The 19509-nt window shown below is 51.3% G+C and overlaps 2 protein-coding genes across 3 annotated transcripts; one reads left to right on the top strand and one right to left on the bottom strand.

Annotated features, from left to right (window-relative positions):
- The first annotated feature begins 9622 nt into the window (after positions 1-9622).
- Pias3 (protein inhibitor of activated STAT 3) lies at positions 9623-15945 on the top strand. Of its 2 annotated transcripts, none has more exons than XM_038311148.1 (13): positions 9623-10059; positions 10224-10308; positions 10445-10495; positions 10708-10798; positions 11525-11659; positions 11839-11944; positions 12437-12510; positions 12620-12780; positions 13893-14026; positions 14107-14287; positions 14411-14544; positions 14672-14709; positions 15169-15945. In XM_038311148.1, exons 1-13 carry the CDS (start codon positions 9645-9647, stop codon positions 15433-15435), a joined length of 1872 nt encoding a protein of 623 aa, XP_038167076.1. In that variant the 5' UTR covers positions 9623-9644; the 3' UTR covers positions 15436-15945. The 2 variants fall into 2 exon arrangements, with proteins under 2 accessions (XP_038167076.1, XP_038167077.1); XM_038311149.1 differs by having other exon boundaries at positions 14107-14275.
- Positions 15946-16501: 556 nt separating this feature from the next.
- Positions 16502-18796, bottom strand: Nudt17 (nudix hydrolase 17). Its single transcript, XM_038311952.1, has 8 exons — positions 18605-18796; positions 18275-18458; positions 18062-18087; positions 17853-17945; positions 17502-17600; positions 17225-17355; positions 16702-16860; positions 16502-16602 (listed from the first exon to the last, which is right to left on the bottom strand). The coding sequence occupies exons 1-8, from the start codon at positions 18794-18796 to the stop codon at positions 16599-16601; spliced, it is 888 nt and encodes a 295-aa protein (XP_038167880.1). The 3' UTR covers positions 16502-16598.
- Positions 18797-19509: the final 713 nt, after the last annotated feature.

The raw sequence follows: 19509 nt of genomic DNA on the forward strand, positions 1-19509 counted from the left end.
CTGTCTGTGGGGCCTTGTGCTTTCCAGACAGCCAGTTTACAGGTGGAGCTAGCTCTTCAGGCTCTCCATAGTCTTCTAAAGGAAGATTGAGACATGCGGCTTTTTCTTTTTTCTTTTATTTTCCTTTCAAGATTTATTTTTATTTTAGGTATATGAGTGTAGTGTCTGCTTGTGTGTCTGTGAATCTAAAGTGTGCAGTGCTCAGGAGGCCAGAAAAGGGCATCTGAGCCTCTGGAACTGTAGTTATATATGGTTGTGAGTTGCCGTATGGATTGCTGGAATGAATCTGGATTCTCTGGAAGAGCAACTAGTTCTCCTCTCTCTCTCTCTCTTCTCTCTCATCCTTCCTCTCTCTCTCTCCTCTCTCTCCTCTCTCTCTCTCTCTCTCTTCAGTGTGCCTCTGGCTGTCAATGGAACTCACAGAGATCCACCCAGCTTCTGCCTCCACATGCTGGGGACTACAGGGCCTATGCCACCTACAGGGCCGCAACAAGTGCTCTTAACTGCTGAGCCTTTTCCCAATCTAGGTATTTTTCTTTATGATGGTCATTCTAAAATATTTTATCCGGGGGCTGAAGAGATGCCTCAACATTAAAATAAATGCTGAGCCTGTGGTACACCACAGAGACAGAGGTAGGTAGATTTCTGTGAGTTTGAGGCCAACCCAGTCTACATGAGAGATCCTGACTTAAAAAAAAAAAACCAAAAACAAAACCCAAATAAACAAAAGCTAAAAACGAAGAAAAGCAAGTATGGCTCGTGCAGAGAGCTTTGTCTGACTTACAGTACCCATGTTGGGCAGCTCACAATGGCCTGTAAGTCCATCTCTAAAGGGGTCTAACACCTCTAACCTCCGAGGGCACTCACGTGTTTCTCTCTCACACACAAACAAAGAATCCCACTTGGAGCCCTGCAGATATCTCAGGTAGTAAGCACACTGGCTGCCGGGTCTCTGGTGGAAGGAGAGAAACTCGATTACACATCGTCTCCCACCTCCACACCCATGCCACATGTACGGGAGTGCACCACACACGAGAAACGTGAGAAAAAAATAAAGCATTCTGTTAAGGTCTTGCCTATATTTGGACACACAGGGTCTCGTGGGATCGCCATTCTTTGTTTTCAGGTGCACATAGGGCCAAAGAAAAAAATCTGAATTTAAAAAAGAAGTGATACACATATTTCCTAAAGCAGTTTCCCAATAGACAAGTGAGTCCTGGGTCCACATTGAGAGAAATCTGATTCTTGAAAGAAAGAAGCGACAGAAAAATTAGATTTCTCAGCCAACTGACCGTCCCCCAGCCTGGCTACTACATGAGAATGAGTTCCTCCTCCAAATCTGGACCTAGGCCTAGTAGTCTACATGCAGATCCCTCCCTGTTCCTTCCCTCAGCCCGCCCCACTGCTGGGTGAAGCCGGGCCTCCACAGCAGGTCTTGTCCTGGCTGAGTCCGGCCCAGAGAAAGCAGAGAAACCGCTTGTGGGAAAATGGGCTGAGGCCGACATGCAACTCAGATCCGTAGATCAGATCATAGAGAAGGGAAATGGTCGGTTTTGAGATTCGTGTGGGCACAAAGGGGGGGGCTGTTTGAAGGGTGAAAAAATGGAGAGGAGACAGAAAGGGGGAAATTGCCAAGGGAGGGGGGTCACTGAAGGGTTCAGTCATTTCTAAGAGGAATAGATTCTTTCCCCCTTGCTCTCAATTACGAGAGATTATCAGGACTCGTACATTCCTCATATTTGAAGAGGTTTGGGTGGGAAACTAAGAAACACCAGAGAGGATGGTCTAGAAAGGGAGAGTTCATTCGGCAGTGTTCACGTGTGTCAGGAACAGCTTAGGTTATGAAAGCCAGGCCTTTGGCTCATTGGAGCCGGTCCCAGGATGGGGCTGGGAGGGGCCATGATACTAATAATGGCGTACAAGCCCTTCCTGGCTCCTGCCTTCGGGACAAAATCTCCCCTTGTACGGTCCCTTAAACTGTCACTTCAAGTGCAAATAATGATTTTCCCCTGCCACAGTTCTCCCATCCTAAAGCTCCCTCTCTCCTCCCCGGTCGGGAACTGTTGCTTTCGTCTCCCCCCTCCCCCCTTTTCCCAGGTCTTAGATTGCAGGAATGCGAATAGGTGAGAGTGGGCGCAGCTCGGTGGCTGATTCATACCATGTTTTAAATCTTATGCACGTGTGTTTGTCCACACCTGTGCAGGACAGAGGTGTGTTTGTCCACACCTGTGCCCACGGAGGTAAGAAGAGGGTGTGGGGTACCCTAGAGCTGAAGTTACAGGTGGTCGTGAGTGCTGGGAACTGAACTCTGGGCCCCGGCAAGAACAATAAGTGCTGTCATCCACCGCGGAGTCTTTCGAACCCCCAACGCTAGGTCATTGAAAGGTCCTAATATGCAACAAACCTCAAACCTGACTAATAAAGTCTGGGGGTAAGCAAAATAAATTAACTCACAGGAGTCTTTTTATCATGTCCCATTTATTCTTTCTATGTTCTCTCTAATGCTCTCTCAATGTTCCTCGCTGTTCTACCCATCCCACAAGGTTTCCAGTTTATATACCCGCACAGCCACAGTTAGCAATTCCATAGGTGATAACAATGATACCAAGCATGCATTTCTTAGGGCCAATAAGATGGAGAAAAGACTGACAAGGCGGGCTATAAAGCTCTCTGGCAGATACCAGGAGGATTAGGGTGGAGCCTGGCTTTCCAGGCTAAGCCCCCAGGGTGCTGTATCTGCTGGCACCCAGGTGAGAAGGAAGGAATTTCTTTCTCTGGGGCTGTTTAGCAGCCCAGGCTTTTTTTCCTGCATATTTTAGGGGTAAAAGTCAAACAGTCAATTTCCTAGACTAAAGACCTTGTGTCTGGTGAAAGTGAAGTTAAGTACAGAATATTAATAGCTTGTTAGGGTAGAACAAAGCCCAGTGGGTTTACACTCTCCAGAGTTGTCTGTTAGAGAATTCAGGGCCACCCAGACCTGTTTATCAACATAAGAGCAGACAAACTGTCTCCCTGCTCAGTGCCTCCTGCTCAGGGGCGCTTCTTGTCAATAAGTCCCATCATAAGGATAGTTGTGGGGGTCTAGCTTTATGTCGATTTGACTATGAGAACAAGGTTTGGCTGAGTGAAGGCTTTCACACCAGAGCCCCACAGCGTGGAAAAATGGAGAAGGACATTCAGTTTTCCGTACAGAAGAAAGTTATCTCAACTAATGATTTATACATTGCTGGGGGTATTTCGGGATGAATCCCTTTACGGAGGGAGGAGAGACATGGCTTCATAAGATTTCTTAAGATTTCTACAGAACTGACAGTGGATGATCTGAAAGATAGGTGTTTCTGAGGCTCTGCAAATTGGGTTCTCCACCAGATCGCACGCACCCTGTGGATCTGTCTATAGTTCTGTCAGCTGTTCCTTTACTGTATAATGCTTGTGACTCACAGCAAGCAACAATAAAACAAGCCGAGAACTGGGGGAGTACACCCAGGGGCCTTAGGCATTTGAGGCAGGTGCTCTCCACCAAGCTGATCTCAGTCCTTGCCAAGAGGATTGAAATTGATGTACAAAACCAGTTTTCGGTTAGCCCTGTATGACACTGGATATGCAATCTCGCATTCATACTGGAACGGAACCCAGGGATCCAGGCCACCACGCTCTATCACTGAGCTAAACCTCTAACCCCAGTCTGTAATTTGGTCTTTTATTATTGCCATTTAGTATATTTATCCTGGCGTGGTGTGAGGTTACATGATGAACTTTTGGAATTAGTCCTCTCTCTTGACCATTGGAGAGAGTGGGTTCAGGTCAGTAGGCACCTTTTACTGACTGAGCCATCTTAACTACACCCCCAAAAACCTCCCCCTTTTTTAGACAGGGTTTCAAGTAGTTCAATTGGCTTTGAACCCTTTTCTTTTCCCCTGAGACAGGGTTTCTCTGTGTAGCCCTGGCTGTCCTGTAACTAGATCTATACTAGATCTATAGAACCAGGCTGGCCTCAAACTCACAGAGACCGCCTGCTTCTGCCTTTTGAAAAACCTGGGCTTGATGGTCCTCCATCACATCCTGCTTGACCTTCAACTCTCGCTCCTTCATGCCTTCATCTCCCAACTGCTCAGATTAATTTTTTTATGTCTCACTACATAGCCCTGGCTGTCCGGAACTCACAATGAATCTGCCTGCCTCTGCTTCCCAAGTACTGGGATTAAAGGCATGTGGTACCCTACCCAGATAATTTGTTTTGTTTGTTTTGTTTTGTTTTTTGAGACAGGGTTACCCAGATAATTTTAATTTTGTTTTGAGACTTGTCTTATCATATATTCTTGGCTGGAGTGGAATTCACCATGCAGACCAGGATGACCTCAAACAAGCTGCTTTGCCAGCCTTCGGTATGCTGGGATTACAGATGAGAGACATGCCCAATTACAAATTAACACTTAAGGAGACCCTCTTTCATTATATTACCAACAATTAAGATGAGGCTTATTCTCTGTAGTATATTCTTATAGCTTTGTTGAGGTATAACTGACATACATAAATTTCAAGTATTGACAATTTTTTACTGTCCATACAATATTTTTTTGTTTTATAGAAACATAATGGCTTAATTATGGAAAATAATATTTTAAATATTTTTCCTATCATCACTCCTTAATATATGTCATATTAGTATATCTTTGGATTGTATTGTTAGAAGTTTGGCTTTTAAAAATTTGTTCTTTGAGGGTCTAACTTGATTTTATTAAAACAACAAAAAGCACTTTATTAAAGGTCTATGGCCACCATACATGGTGCTTTCATCGTTAATAAATGGTAAAGTTATTTGTCTCAAGAAGTATAGAAATTCCTTTATGGCGGACAGTGGTGGCACACACCTTTAATGGCATCACTTGGGAGGCAGACATAGTAGATCTCTGCAAGTTTGAGGCCAGCCTGGTCCTACAGAGCAAGTTCCAGGACGCTCAGCGGGGAAACCCTATCTGGGGAGGGGGAGAGAGAGGAAGGAAATTTCTTTATAGTTTATTGTCAGTGAATATCTGATTTATACATTTACTTTCTATACCTATTCACCTGGGGGTCTAGGATCACAAAGTCTTGGATAAAAAGGGATATCAAGTTTAAGGAGAAATAAAAGAATAGGGATTCATCGACGAGCTCAGGTGACTGTGCCATTAGTTCAGCAGTACAAAGCCTTGCCTGGCACGTACAAGGTGCCTGGCATGTACAAGGTGCCTGGCATGTACAAGGTGCCTAGCACGTACAAGGTGCCTGGCATGTACAAGGTGCCTAGCATGTATAAGGTTTGGGGTTCCACCCCCAGAACAGACAAAAAGCATCAGGGCCTGATTAAGACCCAGATGCTGGAGGCAGCAGATGGGACTTAGGGCCAAATACTTAGTCCCAATTTAGCTTGAGGGGGGGCCCATCATTTCAGGCAGCAAGGATTACAAGCGCTTCCAGGCCAAGCATTAGGAGAGGGTGCTCATTTCCGGAGGAACAAGATCTAGAAGTAGTCAACTGCGGTCTATCGGGGTGGGTACCTAGGGATACGGTTAGCACTGGATGACTTGAAGGCTTGGACTGGTGCTCATGGGAAGGATTACAAACTGAAGACAAACTAAATAGGATCATTCCTAGTATTTGTTAAAGCTTTTAATTTTTGCATGCTCATTGTTTTTATAACAACTTGCCTCTGCTGTAGACTGAACTCTTTTTATTGATTGATTGATTGATTGATTGATTTTTCGAGACAGGGTTTCTCTGTGGCTTTGGAGCCTGTCCTGGAACTAGCTCTTGTAGACCAGGCTGGCCTCGAACTCACAGAGATCCACCTGCCTCTGCCTCCCGAGTGCTGGGATTAAAGGCGTGCGCCACCACCGCCCGGCTGAACTCTTTTTTTTTTGAAAGGTTTTAAGCCCCCAGCACCTAACAATCCCTGATTAGCACTTTAATACTCATCTCCCCCTTATCAAATATTTAATGGACAATGACATTATCCTCTAGGCCCCAAATGACCATAGCTAGTATAAGGCACACTTCCCTAAAGGAGTTACGTCCATTGAATTACTCCTGCGGCGGGTGGCCCAGGCTTTTAATCCCAGCACAGATCTTTGTGAGTTCGAGGCCAGTCTGGTCCAGTCTGGTCCAAGAGCTAGTTCCAGATAAGCCCCCAAACTACTGAGAAACCCTGTGTCGAAAAACAAAAACAAAACAAAACGGAAAAAAAAAAAAGAAAATTACAGAGAAACCTTGTCTCGAAAAACCAAAAAAAAAAAAAAAAAAAAAAAAAAAAAAAGAAAGAAAGAAAGAAATAAAGAAAGAAGAAAAGAAAGAAAGAAAGAAAATACTCAAGTCTGCAAGTGAGTGCCAGCTTGGTTGTGATAGGGGCCCACTGAGGGAGGAGCAAAGCTTTGAAGGAGTGGGCATTTCAAAGGGGGGGCAGAATTGTATGTGTACCTTCCTGTGTTCGTTATGAACGACACCAAAATGGTGGGACCCCTAGTTACTGTAAGCATATTTGGAGGTCTGGGATGAGAGGGCCATCTGTAGGGTTTGAATTGTTTATTTTCCATTGGTAGCCCAGACTTCCCCCTAGGCAGATGGAGACCTCATCCTAGCCCTCTTTAAAAACTCAGGCTCCCAGTGCACACACTCTTGCCTCCCCGCCCAGCGCCGTCCTACTCTCGGCAAGGGATCACAGAGTTACTGAGAGTCTGGACGCCGAAGTCTCCTCTCTCCTAAGCGCTCCCAGGAGTTAACAGCTCCCGCTGGCTCTGGGCTTCCGCATCTCCTCCCCTCTCCGAGTCCTGGCGGGCTTCTCCTGGAGGGGGGCGGCCTCAGCAGCAACGCTCAGCCGGGGCGGAGCCTGGCCCGTGCGGAGCTGAGGCTGCAGCGTCCGCGGCCGGACCGAAGCCAGGCTGTGCAGCCTGCGAGGAGCGGCGCGAGCCCTTTCCGCACCGGGGCCCAACCCCCCGCGACTCTGCAGGTAAGTCTTTCCCTTCCGCACCCAATTTGTTGCGGTCAAGCCTCGAGTCGGGTGGCGCCAGCCAGGAGCTAACGCTCGTAGTTCTGCGGGTTCGGGGGAGGAGGAGAAGTATCGGCAACACCCTCTCTGACAGTTCTCAAGTCCCCAACTTCCCTCAAATCCGGCCGGAGCGCATCACTTCACTCCCGGACTTGCCAGAACTCTGGGCTTTCGCCGGCTAAACTTGCAGCTCCCGGGACAAGGGCTCCACTTTCGCCGCCCCTCCCCATTTCTTGGAGCTCCGGCAGTTCCGGATACTTTTCCCTCCATCTTTCAAGTACCCGGGGCTCCCTAGAAGCCCGTCCCCTCCGGGCCCGCCTCCCTCGCCGTTAGCCGCAGGGCCCCTATCCCTGCGCCGCACACTACCCCTCGCGGGGTCACCCGGTCGCCGGCCCGGCCGGAGACTCGCCGGGGCCGGCGGGGATGCGGAAGAAGGGGCGAGGCCGGGCGGCGGGTCCGAAGCCCGGCGGGCGGGGCCGGGAAGGGGAGGTGTAGGGGGCCGGACGGGGGGAGCAGGCGGCCTTTGCGGCCGGCGCCGGTGCGGAGAGTTTGCGCTGGTCCCTGGGCCTGAGACTCCGGCTCGGCTGGAGGCGCCTGCATGTCTCAAGATGGCGGAGCGGGGCGAGTTAAAAGGTACCTGCCCCCTCCCCCAGCCCCGTCAGACTCGCTCGGCTGCGCGCCGAGGCGGGGAGCGCACCGGACTGGGCGCCGCGTGCCGGGGTGGCGCGGGCGACGTGTCATGGACGGGGCTGCAGGGATGCGCGGGGCAGCGGCGGGGCGGGCGGGGCGGGCAGAAGGGGGGCTGCGGCGGCACCCCGGGGGCGGGGCCGCGGGGCAGATGCAGGGGTGGGGCGGGGGGCAGATGGTCGCCGCTGGGTGCCGAGGCACAGGGGGCGGGGACGTGGGCAGTGGCCGCTCTGAGGAGTAGGTGGTTGCAGGGTGGTGTCGGGCGACCGGGAGCTGCTCCCGAGGCGTAGGGACGAGTCCGTGAGGCCGAGGGATGAGGCAGTAAGCGGGAGACGTAGAGATGGGCTCCGAGACGAGGGCCGAAGGTTGCCAGGCTCCCGGGGAGCTGCAGCTCAGGATGGAGGCTTTGGGGCTGCTGTTGGCATCTGAGCCCTGGGAAGTACCAGCTGGCAGCTGAGACGCAGGGGGCGGGGCCGTATGGGAGTGTACTTTAAGGGATGGGGCAGGAGCATCCTGATGGCTGAGAAGGAGGAACTGGCTTGGTGAGGGGCTGTCTTTGGAGAGGTGGAGCAGTGTAAACCATAGGATGGAAAAATGAGTTATAAAGCCGATGGAGAAATAAAAACAAGTAGGAGGAGCTAAGAATGGAGAAGGTTCTCGTTACATTCCTGAAAAGGAGTCCGACGGGAAAAGAACTTGGAGAGCTTCTGACCTGCCCCGTGACTAGATCTAGGCATTCACAGAAGGGAGCCCTACAAGGAGAGAGGTCTTGCCCCACCCCCCAGTCTTCAGGGAACCACTTGTGAGGACATCCCTCAGAACCTTATCCCTTCATCACCCATCTTCTGGCTTTGCTGCATCCTTGTGCTGGACAGCCACTGGGTCATCACCCTTGAAGAGCTTACTTCTGAGCCGGGCAGTGATGGCACAGGCACTAGGGAGGCAGAGGCAGGCAGATCTCTGTGAGTTCAAGGCCAGCCTGGTCTACAAAGTGAGTTCCAGGACAACCAAGGTAAATAGAGAAATCATGTCTCAAATAACCATAAGCAACAACAACAACAACAAAAACCTTGCTTCTGTGTCCGGGTCCATGGACACCAGTCTCATTCTCCTGGGGTCTCTGTTGAGAACTTTGCCCATGAGTATATATGTATGAGGGAGAGAGGGAAGATAGTAGTCCTTGACAGATGGAGTAAGTCAAGCCAGTTACCTAGACTTGTGGATTCCCTCTCCCCCACAAGTTTTGGTAGTTTCCTTCTAGTAAAACAGGACTAGAGGAGTGTGGGTCTGGAAATAATGCACCGGTTGGTGGTTGCGCACGCACGCCTTTAATCCCAGCATTTGGGAGGCAGAGGCAGGCAGATCTTTGTGAGTTCAAGGCCAGCCTGAAGCTAGTTCCAGGAAAGGCACCAAAAACTACAGAGAAACCCGTCTCAAAAAGTTGTGTGTGTGTTTGTGCACTTGCGCTTGCGTGCTCAGGGGTGGGGTGGTGGTGATAAAGATGGAGTGTTCAACTTTGATTTAAATCCCTGACCATAAAAGCTTCAATTCAGAGATATGGGGAGAATAGAGGTGGATTGAGGTGATTGGGAGGGATGAGCCGTGAGATATACAATCAGCTAGCCACCTGGCCTCTTTCTTCCTTGTGGGGCTGCCTGCCCCAATCCTTCTCTTCTCCTAGTGGCCTATGTTTTTCCCAGGAGGCTAGGAACACCCTGAGAGTCTGAGCCCTGGAGAGACTATAATCAGCTTAAGGGAATGTCTGGATTAGGGGTGGGGATGGGGCTAGGTAGTCCCTGTGGATTCAGCTAGTCCGGTCAGCTCCTCCACTGTCCCACCCTCCCCACCCCACCCCCACCCCCAGGAGCTCAGCGTCTGTCATCAGCAGGATAGGCCTTTATGACAGGGATCATTTCTGGGCTCTTCTCTCCAGCACATGGTGATGAGTTTCCGAGTGTCTGAGCTCCAGGTGCTCCTTGGCTTCGCCGGCCGGAACAAGAGTGGACGGAAGCACGAGCTCCTAGCCAAGGCCCTGCACCTCCTCAAGTCCAGCTGTGCCCCCAGTGTCCAGATGAAGATCAAAGAGCTTTACCGCCGCCGTTTTCCCCGAAAGAGCCTGGGGCCCTCTGATTTCCCGCTGCTCTCCTTGCCCCCTGGCGCCTCTCCTGTAGGCTCCCCAGGCTCTCTACCTCCCATCCCTCCCTCCCTTTTAACCCCTGGCACCTTGCTGGGCCCTAAGCGGGAGGTGGACCTGCATCCTCCTCTGCCCCAGCCTGTGCACCCCGATGTCACCATGAAACCGCTGCCCTTCTATGAAGTCTATGGGGAGCTCATCCGGCCCACCACCCTCGGTAAGGCTGGCTGTGGTCCCTCAGAGTCCCTTTCTGGACTCTGGTTCAGGCTGCGTTTGTTTCTCCCCTCTGAGGTTTTAGTCTTGTGGGCTCAGCCGTCTGGGATGGGAACAGGTGGCTTCTCAAGCCTGGGCTTGGGAGTGACTGTGCCTTTGTGTCCTCAGCGTCCACCTCCAGCCAGAGGTTTGAGGAAGCACACTTTACCTTTGCGCTCACCCCGCAGCAGGTGCAGCAGATCCTCACGTCCAGGTACATCTCTCCTGTCCCTGCCTCGGCTCTGGGGACTGTCCCCTGGCCTCTGCCTCTGCCTCTCTTCTCTGTTCCTTGGACATCTTTCTCTCTGTCCATCTCCACCCTCTGAACTGACGTGTCTTTCTCGTTGCAGGGAGGTTCTGCCGGGAGCCAAGTGCGATTATACTATACAGGTGCAGCTAAGGTGAGCTGCTGCTTAACAAGGACGGCGCTAAATAGGGGGATGACGTACTCCTCTCCTGGTCCTGCCCAGACCACTCTGGCCCTGGGACTCTTTGGGATGCTGGGGACTGCACATTATCTCTGACTTCTTTTTTTCTAGAGTTCCCCCGCTTCATTGCTCGATTCACCTCAGAAAAGCAACACTTACCCATTCATCCTGTCCTTTCCCACCAGGTTCTGTCTCTGTGAGACTAGCTGCCCGCAGGAGGACTATTTCCCCCCTAACCTCTTTGTCAAGGTTAATGGGAAACTCTGCCCCCTGCCGGTAGGTAAAGGTTCTTCCCTTTTGGCAACAAGCCTTAAGTAAAAACCTCTTGTGGCAAGATATGCTGAGCACAGTGCCCACTATGTAGTAGCTGCATAGTTTACTGGAAGAATCAATATAATCTAGAGAGTATTAAAATGGGGCTGACTTGTAGGCCGACCATGCCTCTGTGGAAGGTCACACATCCAAGAGTATTTGGGCAACACAAACTCTACCTAATATGTCAATAAGGGGGGACTCAGAGTTGGGTGAGTACAGGAGTGGGTGGTTCTGGGAAGAATCGAGGATGGGAGTGAATAGGATTACAACACGTGTGTGAAATTCTCAAAGAATTAGTAAAAAAATGAGTAAAATAAAAGAGGGCTGAATAATTCTCGTCGGAACCCAGGCGAGGGGCACTAGTTTAACCCAAAAGTTTAGAGAAGACTTCTCAGAGATTATGACAGCAGATGAAAGTAGAAGATGAGGACTGTCCCTGTTGTTCCTGGGACTCAGTGACTGGGTTCCTGGCTCCTTGGTTAATAAATAAGCTCCTCCCCCCGGAAGTGAACCTCTCACCCTGCCCTATGTAGGACCGCTGTTTCGCATTGCTGCCACCGCAGAGTGGATCCCTACTCCTTTGCTCCTGAGCGAGCTGGCCTCCCTCCAGAGTAATCTGAGACAGGGTTTCTGAGAGTTGAACCCCTTCCCAGCACTCTGTCTCTAACAAGTCCCTCCCTTCCTCAGGGTTACCTCCCCCCAACCAAGAATGGAGCTGAGCCCAAGAGGCCCAGCCGTCCAATCAACATCACATCCCTGGCTCGGCTCTCGGCCACGGTTCCCAACACCATTGTGGTTAATTGGTCATCTGAGTTTGGACGGGTGAGCATAGCCAGAAGGCCTGCAGAGGCTGCAGGGGAGCCATCTAGTTTGGGGTTGGGGATTCATCTTGCTCTTCATGGGCTTCTCTGCTTAAGGCCACCGTCTCTCGTGAGACAAAGCCTGTGGGGAAGGGGAGGCAGGAAGCAGCAACTAATTCCCCCTCCCCCTTCCCCAAGTAGAATTACTCCTTGTCTGTGTACCTGGTGAGGCAGCTGACGGCAGGGACCCTTCTACAAAAACTCAGAGCGAAGGGCATCCGGAATCCAGACCATTCCCGGGCACTGAGTGAGTACCAGCCTTTTCCTCCGCCCATCTTGGGGTCAGGGGTTCCTGCTGCCCTTCACAAGCTCGTGATCTCCAGCTGTCTCTCTCCCCAATGCTTCTGCTCAATCTCTGCGGGTGAGGAATTAGATCCTCAAGCAATGCAAATAGCTTTGCATTCCCAATCACACAACACTTCTGCATCTGCAAGTCCCAGGTCCACCCCTACTTAGAGACAGTTCTCCGTATTGAAAAGCCCTAAAGTTCATTCAACCTAATCCTCACGTGCTGCTTCCCTTCCGTCTAGATCATCCCAAACATAGCCCACATTTCACCTTGCAGTGGTTAAAGATCTTCAGGTATGGAGAAATCTCTTCTCCATACCCAACCTTCTAGATCTAGATCCGCTCCTGTCCCGTGCCACGGGCCCCCAAATTCAATGCTCAGCTGCCTCTCTGCTTCCAGGCTGCTTCCAGCCTCGCTGACCCCGTGGCTCTGGTCTCACTCTTGTTTCAGTCAAGGAGAAATTGACCGCTGACCCCGACAGTGAGGTGGCTACTACGAGTCTGCGGGTGTCACTCATGTGCCCGGTGGGTATACGGGGTGAAAGGGAGTGGGAGGAGGGTTGGGTTACGGTCTGAAGAGGGTTCCTAAGGATACTAGAGCCAAGTTTTCTCGCCTGACCTCTGCTCTCATCAGCTAGGGAAGATGCGCCTGACTGTCCCGTGCCGCGCCCTTACCTGTGCCCATCTGCAAAGCTTCGATGCTGCCCTTTATCTACAGATGAATGAGAAGAAGCCAACGTGGACATGTCCCGTGTGCGATAAGAAGGCTCCCTATGAATCCCTTATTATCGACGGGTAGGGCTTCACTGCTTCCCCTCTCCTAGGACAGTCGCTTAGGCGCCCCCTCCCCCTTTACGGCTTCCTTACTCCCAGCTCTCACCCTCATCTCCTCCAGTCATCCGTGTGTGTGTGACATCAAGGACTTAGGGAAGACATCACGCTGAGCATTTTCTCAGTCAGTCCTCATAACAGCCCCACGGCATGAGTGCCGCCGTTCCAGATGAGGAGAGACCTGAAAGGTCTCCTTAGCAAGTGGCAGAGCAGTACCCTGAATTGTCTGAACTTCCCACAGTGCATAGCAAGTCACAAGTCACGTTCCTTTTCATTTTTGCTGTTACAAATGGTATTTATTAGATTACCATAATAAGTTTGTTTGTTTGTTTGTTTGTTTTTTCTTCGAGACAGGGTTTCTCTGTAGCTTTGGAGTCTGTCCTGGAACTAGCTTTTGTAGACCAGGCTGGCCTCGAACTCACAGAGATCTGCTTGCCTCTGCTTCCCCAGTGCTGGGATTAAAGGCGTGTGCCACCACGACCCGGCTTGTTTTGTTTTGTGCATGCCCTGACACTTTCTTTTTTTTGTTTTTAAAGATTTATTTACTTATTAAGTGTACAGTGTTCTGTCTACATGTATGCCTGCGGGCCAGAGGAGGGCACCAGATCTCATTAAGTAGTCTTAATCTTCTTGTACAGCCTCCGTTAGGGCTCTCACATTATCTTTTGAGAAGGTTAAGCCTGCACCTAAAATTTGTGAAGTTTGCTGGACCTGGTGGCACATGTGTTTAATCCCAACACTCGGGAGGTAGAAGCAGGCAGATCTCTGAGTTCAAGGCCAGCCTGGTCTACAAAGTGAGCTCCAGGACAACCAGTGCTACACAGAGAAACCCTGTCTGAACTGTGAAGCTCTTTTGCATACTTGCCCCCACAATGCTAGGGATCAAACGTGGGGCCCGCATGCTAAGAGAGTCTCTATTATTAAGCTGCAGCCCCAGCCTGTGCTTTATTGCTGTTCCAGCAACGACTCAGAGGTCCAATAAGGCGCGTAGTACAGATGAGGACACTAAGGTACAGGGAGTGAGTCTCAGAACACTGACTGGTGTCCCAGTGAATTCCCATGTCCTTCTCCCCTAGTTTGTTCATGGAAATTCTTAATTCCTGTTCGGATTGTGATGAGATCCAGTTCATGGAAGATGGATCCTGGTGTCCAATGAAACCTAAGAAGGAGGCATCTGAGGTTTGCCCCCCGCCAGGGTATGGGCTGGATGGTGAGTGACCCCCTGCTCCCCAATTGAGCTAGATCATGGATGGCCCTTTTTCTGAGACACAGTCTTCTTAACCACCCCAGGCCTCCAGTATAGCCCAGTCCAGGAGGGGAATCCATCAGAGAATAAGAAGAGGGTTGAAGTTATTGACTTGACAATGGAAAGCTCCTCAGATGAGGAAGATCTGCCCCCAACCAAGAAGCACTGCCCTGTCACCTCGGCCGCCATCCCCGCCCTTCCTGGAGGCAAAGGGTATGAGGAAAGGTAGAGGGGACAGGAGGGCAGAACTGCTGTCTGCTCATAGGCCTGGGGGCAGGGAAGGGTGGGTGGACCGGACCGTGGGCATCTGTGCTTGGCTAGCTTCTCCAGCCCCTTCCCTCCCCTCAGAGTCCTGACATCTGGTCACCAGCCATCTTCGGTGCTGCGAAGCCCTGCAATGGGCACCCTGGGCAGCGATTTCCTGTCCAGTCTCCCACTACATGGGTACCCACCTGCCTTCCCACTGGGGGCCGACATCCAAGGTAAAACACGCATCCCTGTTACACCCACTCTAGACCTGTTTCTTTGCGGAGCCCGGGGGTAGAGGGATGTTTTCTTGTGGTGAAGGAGTTAGAAGGGGGTTGATTTTGATTTTTCCTTTTCCACCAGGTTTAGATTTATTTTCTTTCCTTCAGACTGAGAGTCAGGTAAGTAGTCAGACCTCAGAAGAGTCCTTTCTAGATACTGATGGCGTTGTCTTTCCCTGCCCAGTTTCCCTAGGGATTTCAAAATGCTTTCCTGTGGGAGGAGAGGGTAGTAGCTTATCTCTCCCTGTTCCCGCTGGCACTTCATGCTCACACCTGTGCCTTCCTGCCTCCCGCCATGCAGTTCTCTTTCTGCCTACTCACCCCTGCATGTACCTAGTGGGTGTTCCATACATTGCCGACACCCACAAGGCCAAGAACTGGGTATCCGGAGGGGCTGTCTAAGGCAAGGCACGGGGGAACGGTCTGGGGAAGTAGGGCAGAGTTGGCGAGGTCCCGCTCTTTTCTTCTCAAGAATGCCTTGAGATCATGAGGGTTGGTACCCACAGGGGGGGTTGGCCCCGGGATGAGTGCTGGGGGGCGGCAGGCAAGGGAAAGGCAGCTGTGCTTTTCACTCCCCAGCACTACGGCCCTTCTGTCATCACCTCGCTAGACGAACAGGACACCCTCGGCCACTTCTTCCAGTACCGGGGAACCCCTTCCCACTTCCTGGGCCCACTGGCCCCCACACTGGGGAGCTCTCACCGTAACACCACTCCAGCACCCCCTCCTGGCCGTGTCAGCAGCATTGTGGCTCCCGGGAGTTCCTTGAGGGAAGGGCATGGTGGACCCTTGCCTTCAGGACCCTCTTTGACTAGCTGTCGGTCAGATGTCATTTCCTTGGATTGAGTTACTTGGATTACGAAACCTTCACTGCCCCCCAGCACTGAGCAGATGTGCTGCGGGTTCCCAACCCCTGGCTACCCTGATCCCTCAGGGGTCTTTGGCCAGAGGCCTTCATGGATACGTACTTTTGGTCTTATCTCTGCCTAATAAGGCCGGTACTCAAAGGGTTAACATTTAACCTGTTTTAAAGGGTGTTGGGGTCTGTTTTTAGAAGTATTTTGGTGGTTGCACATTCCTTTGGGTATGGTGACCTAGGCAGTGGGAGGCAGATAGAGAGGGAGCTGAAGGAAGAGGGGGATCCTCAGCCTTACCAGATCTACAGCCTTCTCGGGGAAAGGGCACTTTGCTGGCCCCCAAGATGCCTTCCCTTCCCAAACCTGTCTGTCCTATTCATGTTCATTCCGTTCTCTTTGGCCACACAGGTGGCAGGCAGATCTGAGACATGAAGCTTCAGAGATGGACAGAGAACTCTATTTTGGGTTGCAGATTTCTTTTTTGTACATAAACAAGAAAACCCAATGACACTCCCTGCCTTTTACTTCCCAGTCTGACTTGAGGAAGAAACAAGGCCTTAGTTGCGATGCCCAGGGCCTCGGGAGCAGGGTTTGGCCTGCCTACTGCCTGGGTCTCTCTATTTATATATTTAAGTTCACAATGTTTCTTATACTAAACAACCAAGGGCCTACGCTTCTAGTGACCTGTGGTCAGGCCTAGATCATTCTGCACCTTTTGTGGGACATGGGGGCTCTGTGTTCTCCTTCCCAGTATTCAGGCCCTTGTAGGGCCATGGCCCTATGTTGTGATTTTACTTTCTGTTCCCAGAGGTGTAGCAGGGTTCTCGCCTACAATAAAGGTTGTGACTGTTCTGTGATTTCGTATCTCAATATCTGGACCCCTGGTTTGTGGGGAAGAGGGTTCATGCTCCGTCTTTTCACTTTTAGAAGACGTTTAAAAATTTTTATTACTGCGTATTTGGGCATATGTGCCTTTGCTTGGCATGTGGACAATAGGGGACAGCTTTTTGGAGCAGGACCCCTCCTGCCACCTGAAGGAGATTCTGGGCATTGAACTCAGGTCTCAGGGTTTATAGCGGAAGCCTTTAGATCCACCATCTCACAGAACCCAATCCTTCCTCTGCTGCTCGGGGCTCCATGTAAACATCACTTTTACCTGGAGGGAGTGGAGGCATCCACAAGTGTAGGGTATCTGTAAGAGCACCAGACCACCCCAACCCAGGCCAGTGCTGTGGGGCCCTCAAGTCATCCTTACCTCCAGCTGCCCAGATGTTGCAGCCAGAGCCTGAGAGCAAACTTGGTTCCAGCGCTGACCCGCTCTTTGTCCTCGGCTGTGGTCGGGGTTGTCCGCAGGAGCGTGGACACGGGCAGGGCCAGAGGCTGGGTTCCTCCGTCGCCCTTCAGTTCGGTTGCACTGGAGTATGACAGTTTCTGTCTAGGTTGTGCCTTGTAGCTTACAATGAACTTTAGTATGTTGGGCCGTTTAATCCTCCCAACTATTACATAAGGCAAGGGAGAGTTAACCTCACACAGCAGAAAGGAAACACTCAAGGAGAGTACACCATAGGAGAGTAGGGGCTCAGACCAAGGGCTTCAGTGCGAGTCGGCTGGAGGGTGAACCCTTAACATTTGGAGTCTTTGATCTCAGGTGGTCTTTTAATTATCAGACCAACTCGCTCCCTACATCTCTTCCACACGCAACTCCAAACTGCAATCTCCCGCCTGTATGCATATGCATGTATGTTGTTGTATGCCAATAGCTAAAGTAAAATTCTTACCAGAGAGAGGGTTGTAGGGTCTGGAGAAGTCTGGGTGTCTCAGTGCCATCTGTGGCAGCCACAACCGTTGCTACATCTGGCCCCAGCCACATAAAGGCACTAACCTCATTTGGATTTATTTGGATCCGGGCCTGGGGTTAGATATTGATCCATCACTTAGGAGAAGGAGGCAGAAGACAGACCAGGGGCAAGGGCAGCCTGTAGCTTGTTATCTCCCCTTGTCCGGAGTCCCAGTCAGAACCAGGTGCTATATCCTGTCCTCTACTGCCAGGCCTACCTGGAGCTGCTTCTGTGACTCCCGGGAGATGACGAGAACATAGAGAATGAGGTGATGGTATTTGGGGAAACCCCAGCTCAGCCTAGGAGGGTAGGCAGACTAAAACAAACAAAACAACACCAATGTAGCGTGTGGAGAGAATTCCTATTTTTGAAACTTTGTAAGTAGAGCTTTAGGGAGACAAAATGCTGGCCCAACACCCATGGAGTGGGTGGTAGGTAACAGGTAAGAGGGATAAAGGTGACAGCTGTGGTTTGGGTAACCCACACTGCCCACTTTTCTTTTCCCCAGTGGCCATGGCAGATAAGGGTTTTTCTGTGGGCTTTAGGGGTCGTTGAAAGTCTGTCTCACCTCCCACAACCCCAGAAGGACACAAGAGACCTGGGCCAGGGGCAGCTGTAGCCCACACTCTTCCTGCAGCTCTCGAAGGCCACACTCCAGGACCTGGGAATCAAAGGGAGCAGATCAGGATGTCCAAAGTGTAACCCCCCTTGTCCCTCAGCCCACACCCAACCGTGACCCCACTCATAGATCTCTTGGTTGGGTCGGCAGACTGGTACCTCCTCATCAAGTTCCATGTGGCCTCCTGCAAGAAGAACGGACCCAATAGTGAACAGTGGTTGTCTCCACAAGGGAGCCCATCCTCCAGTGGGCAGAGGAAGTTTGTAGCTGTGGACACGAACCTTGGGCAACCACTATACAGGACTGACACCCAGTAGCAATGTAGAGGGAAAGGACACTGTCTTCCACAGCGTCTGTTCCTAGGCGCTCACCTGGAGGGACCCAGACGTTGGGGGAAATGCTGAGAGTGGATGTCCTTCGGGTCAACAAGACAGTCTGGTCACTGGACTGAAGAATAACGGCCACACCCACATCCACACCTCTATCTGTGGGCAGCTCCGTCCTGGAGCCCCCAGGCTTCTGGTCCAGAGCCACAAAAGGGCAGAAAGGGGGTCTCTGACAAGAGGGGGTTGATCGGAGTAAGGCTTTGAAGCAGGGTGGGACTTTGAGAAATTAGAGGTGCCTGCCGTGAGGAGCTGGCCTGTCGCCACCGCCCCGTCCTCAATCCACCCTCACTTTCCCTGCCGATTCCCTGACCAGACCTGGATTGGAAGTCTCTCCGAGGCGCCGGGGAATGAATGGCTGGAAAGGACAAGCTGTCCTCGCTCCAAGCTGCAGTGCGTGTGCCACGGCCCGGGTCCCTGCCCGGCGCCCAGAAGGCCACACACGCTCTGCGTGAAGTTCACTGACTCTAGGCGTCCGGCCAGGCGCAGCAGTAACCGTGCGGCAGCCATCGCGCTGCTCTGGTCGCCGCTTGCCTGGCGCCCCCTGGTGGCCAAGCGCTGTGAGTCGTGCAGGTTCCGGTGTGCCTGCCCTGCAAACCAGATTTTCCAGACCGGCTGGGAAATTTAGGCACAACTTTTGGGGGCAATCCCTGCGTGTAATGCTCATAAAACATAAAGAAACCCGCTACATATTCTCATTTCCTCTTGAGTTCTCTGTGACTTCTCTGTTTGGTACAATAATCCCCAGGTTGAATGATTTCTCGATAGGTGTGTTATTCCCCTCCAGTCCTAGGCTGAACTTTCACTTAACCCACCCACACACCAGCAAGTAAGTGGTTTAAATTAATTACTCTCCACATGAAATGCCTAACAATTTCTTAAAAATTGTAAAGCAGGGTCTCATGTAACCCAAGCTAGCCTCAATCTTTTTTTTTAAGATTTATTTATTTATTATGTATACAATGTTCTGCCTGCATGTATCCCTGCAGACAGAAGTTGTCACCAGATTTTATTACCGGTGGTTGTGAGCCACATATGGTTGCTGGGAATTGAACTCAGAACCTCTGGAAGAGCAGTCAATGCTCTTAACCACTGAGCCATCTCTCCAGCCCCGGCGAGCCTCAATCTTGTGTAGCTAAAAAAGACGTTAGCCTCTGACTAGCTGGCCTCCATGTTCTGCCTGTTTGTGTAGTTCCGAGGATCAAACCCAGGGCTTCAGGCAT

This window comes from Arvicola amphibius, chromosome 14, assembly GCF_903992535.2.
Source record: "Arvicola amphibius chromosome 14, mArvAmp1.2, whole genome shotgun sequence".
In the NCBI taxonomy this organism is placed as follows: domain Eukaryota; kingdom Metazoa; phylum Chordata; class Mammalia; order Rodentia; family Cricetidae; genus Arvicola; species Arvicola amphibius.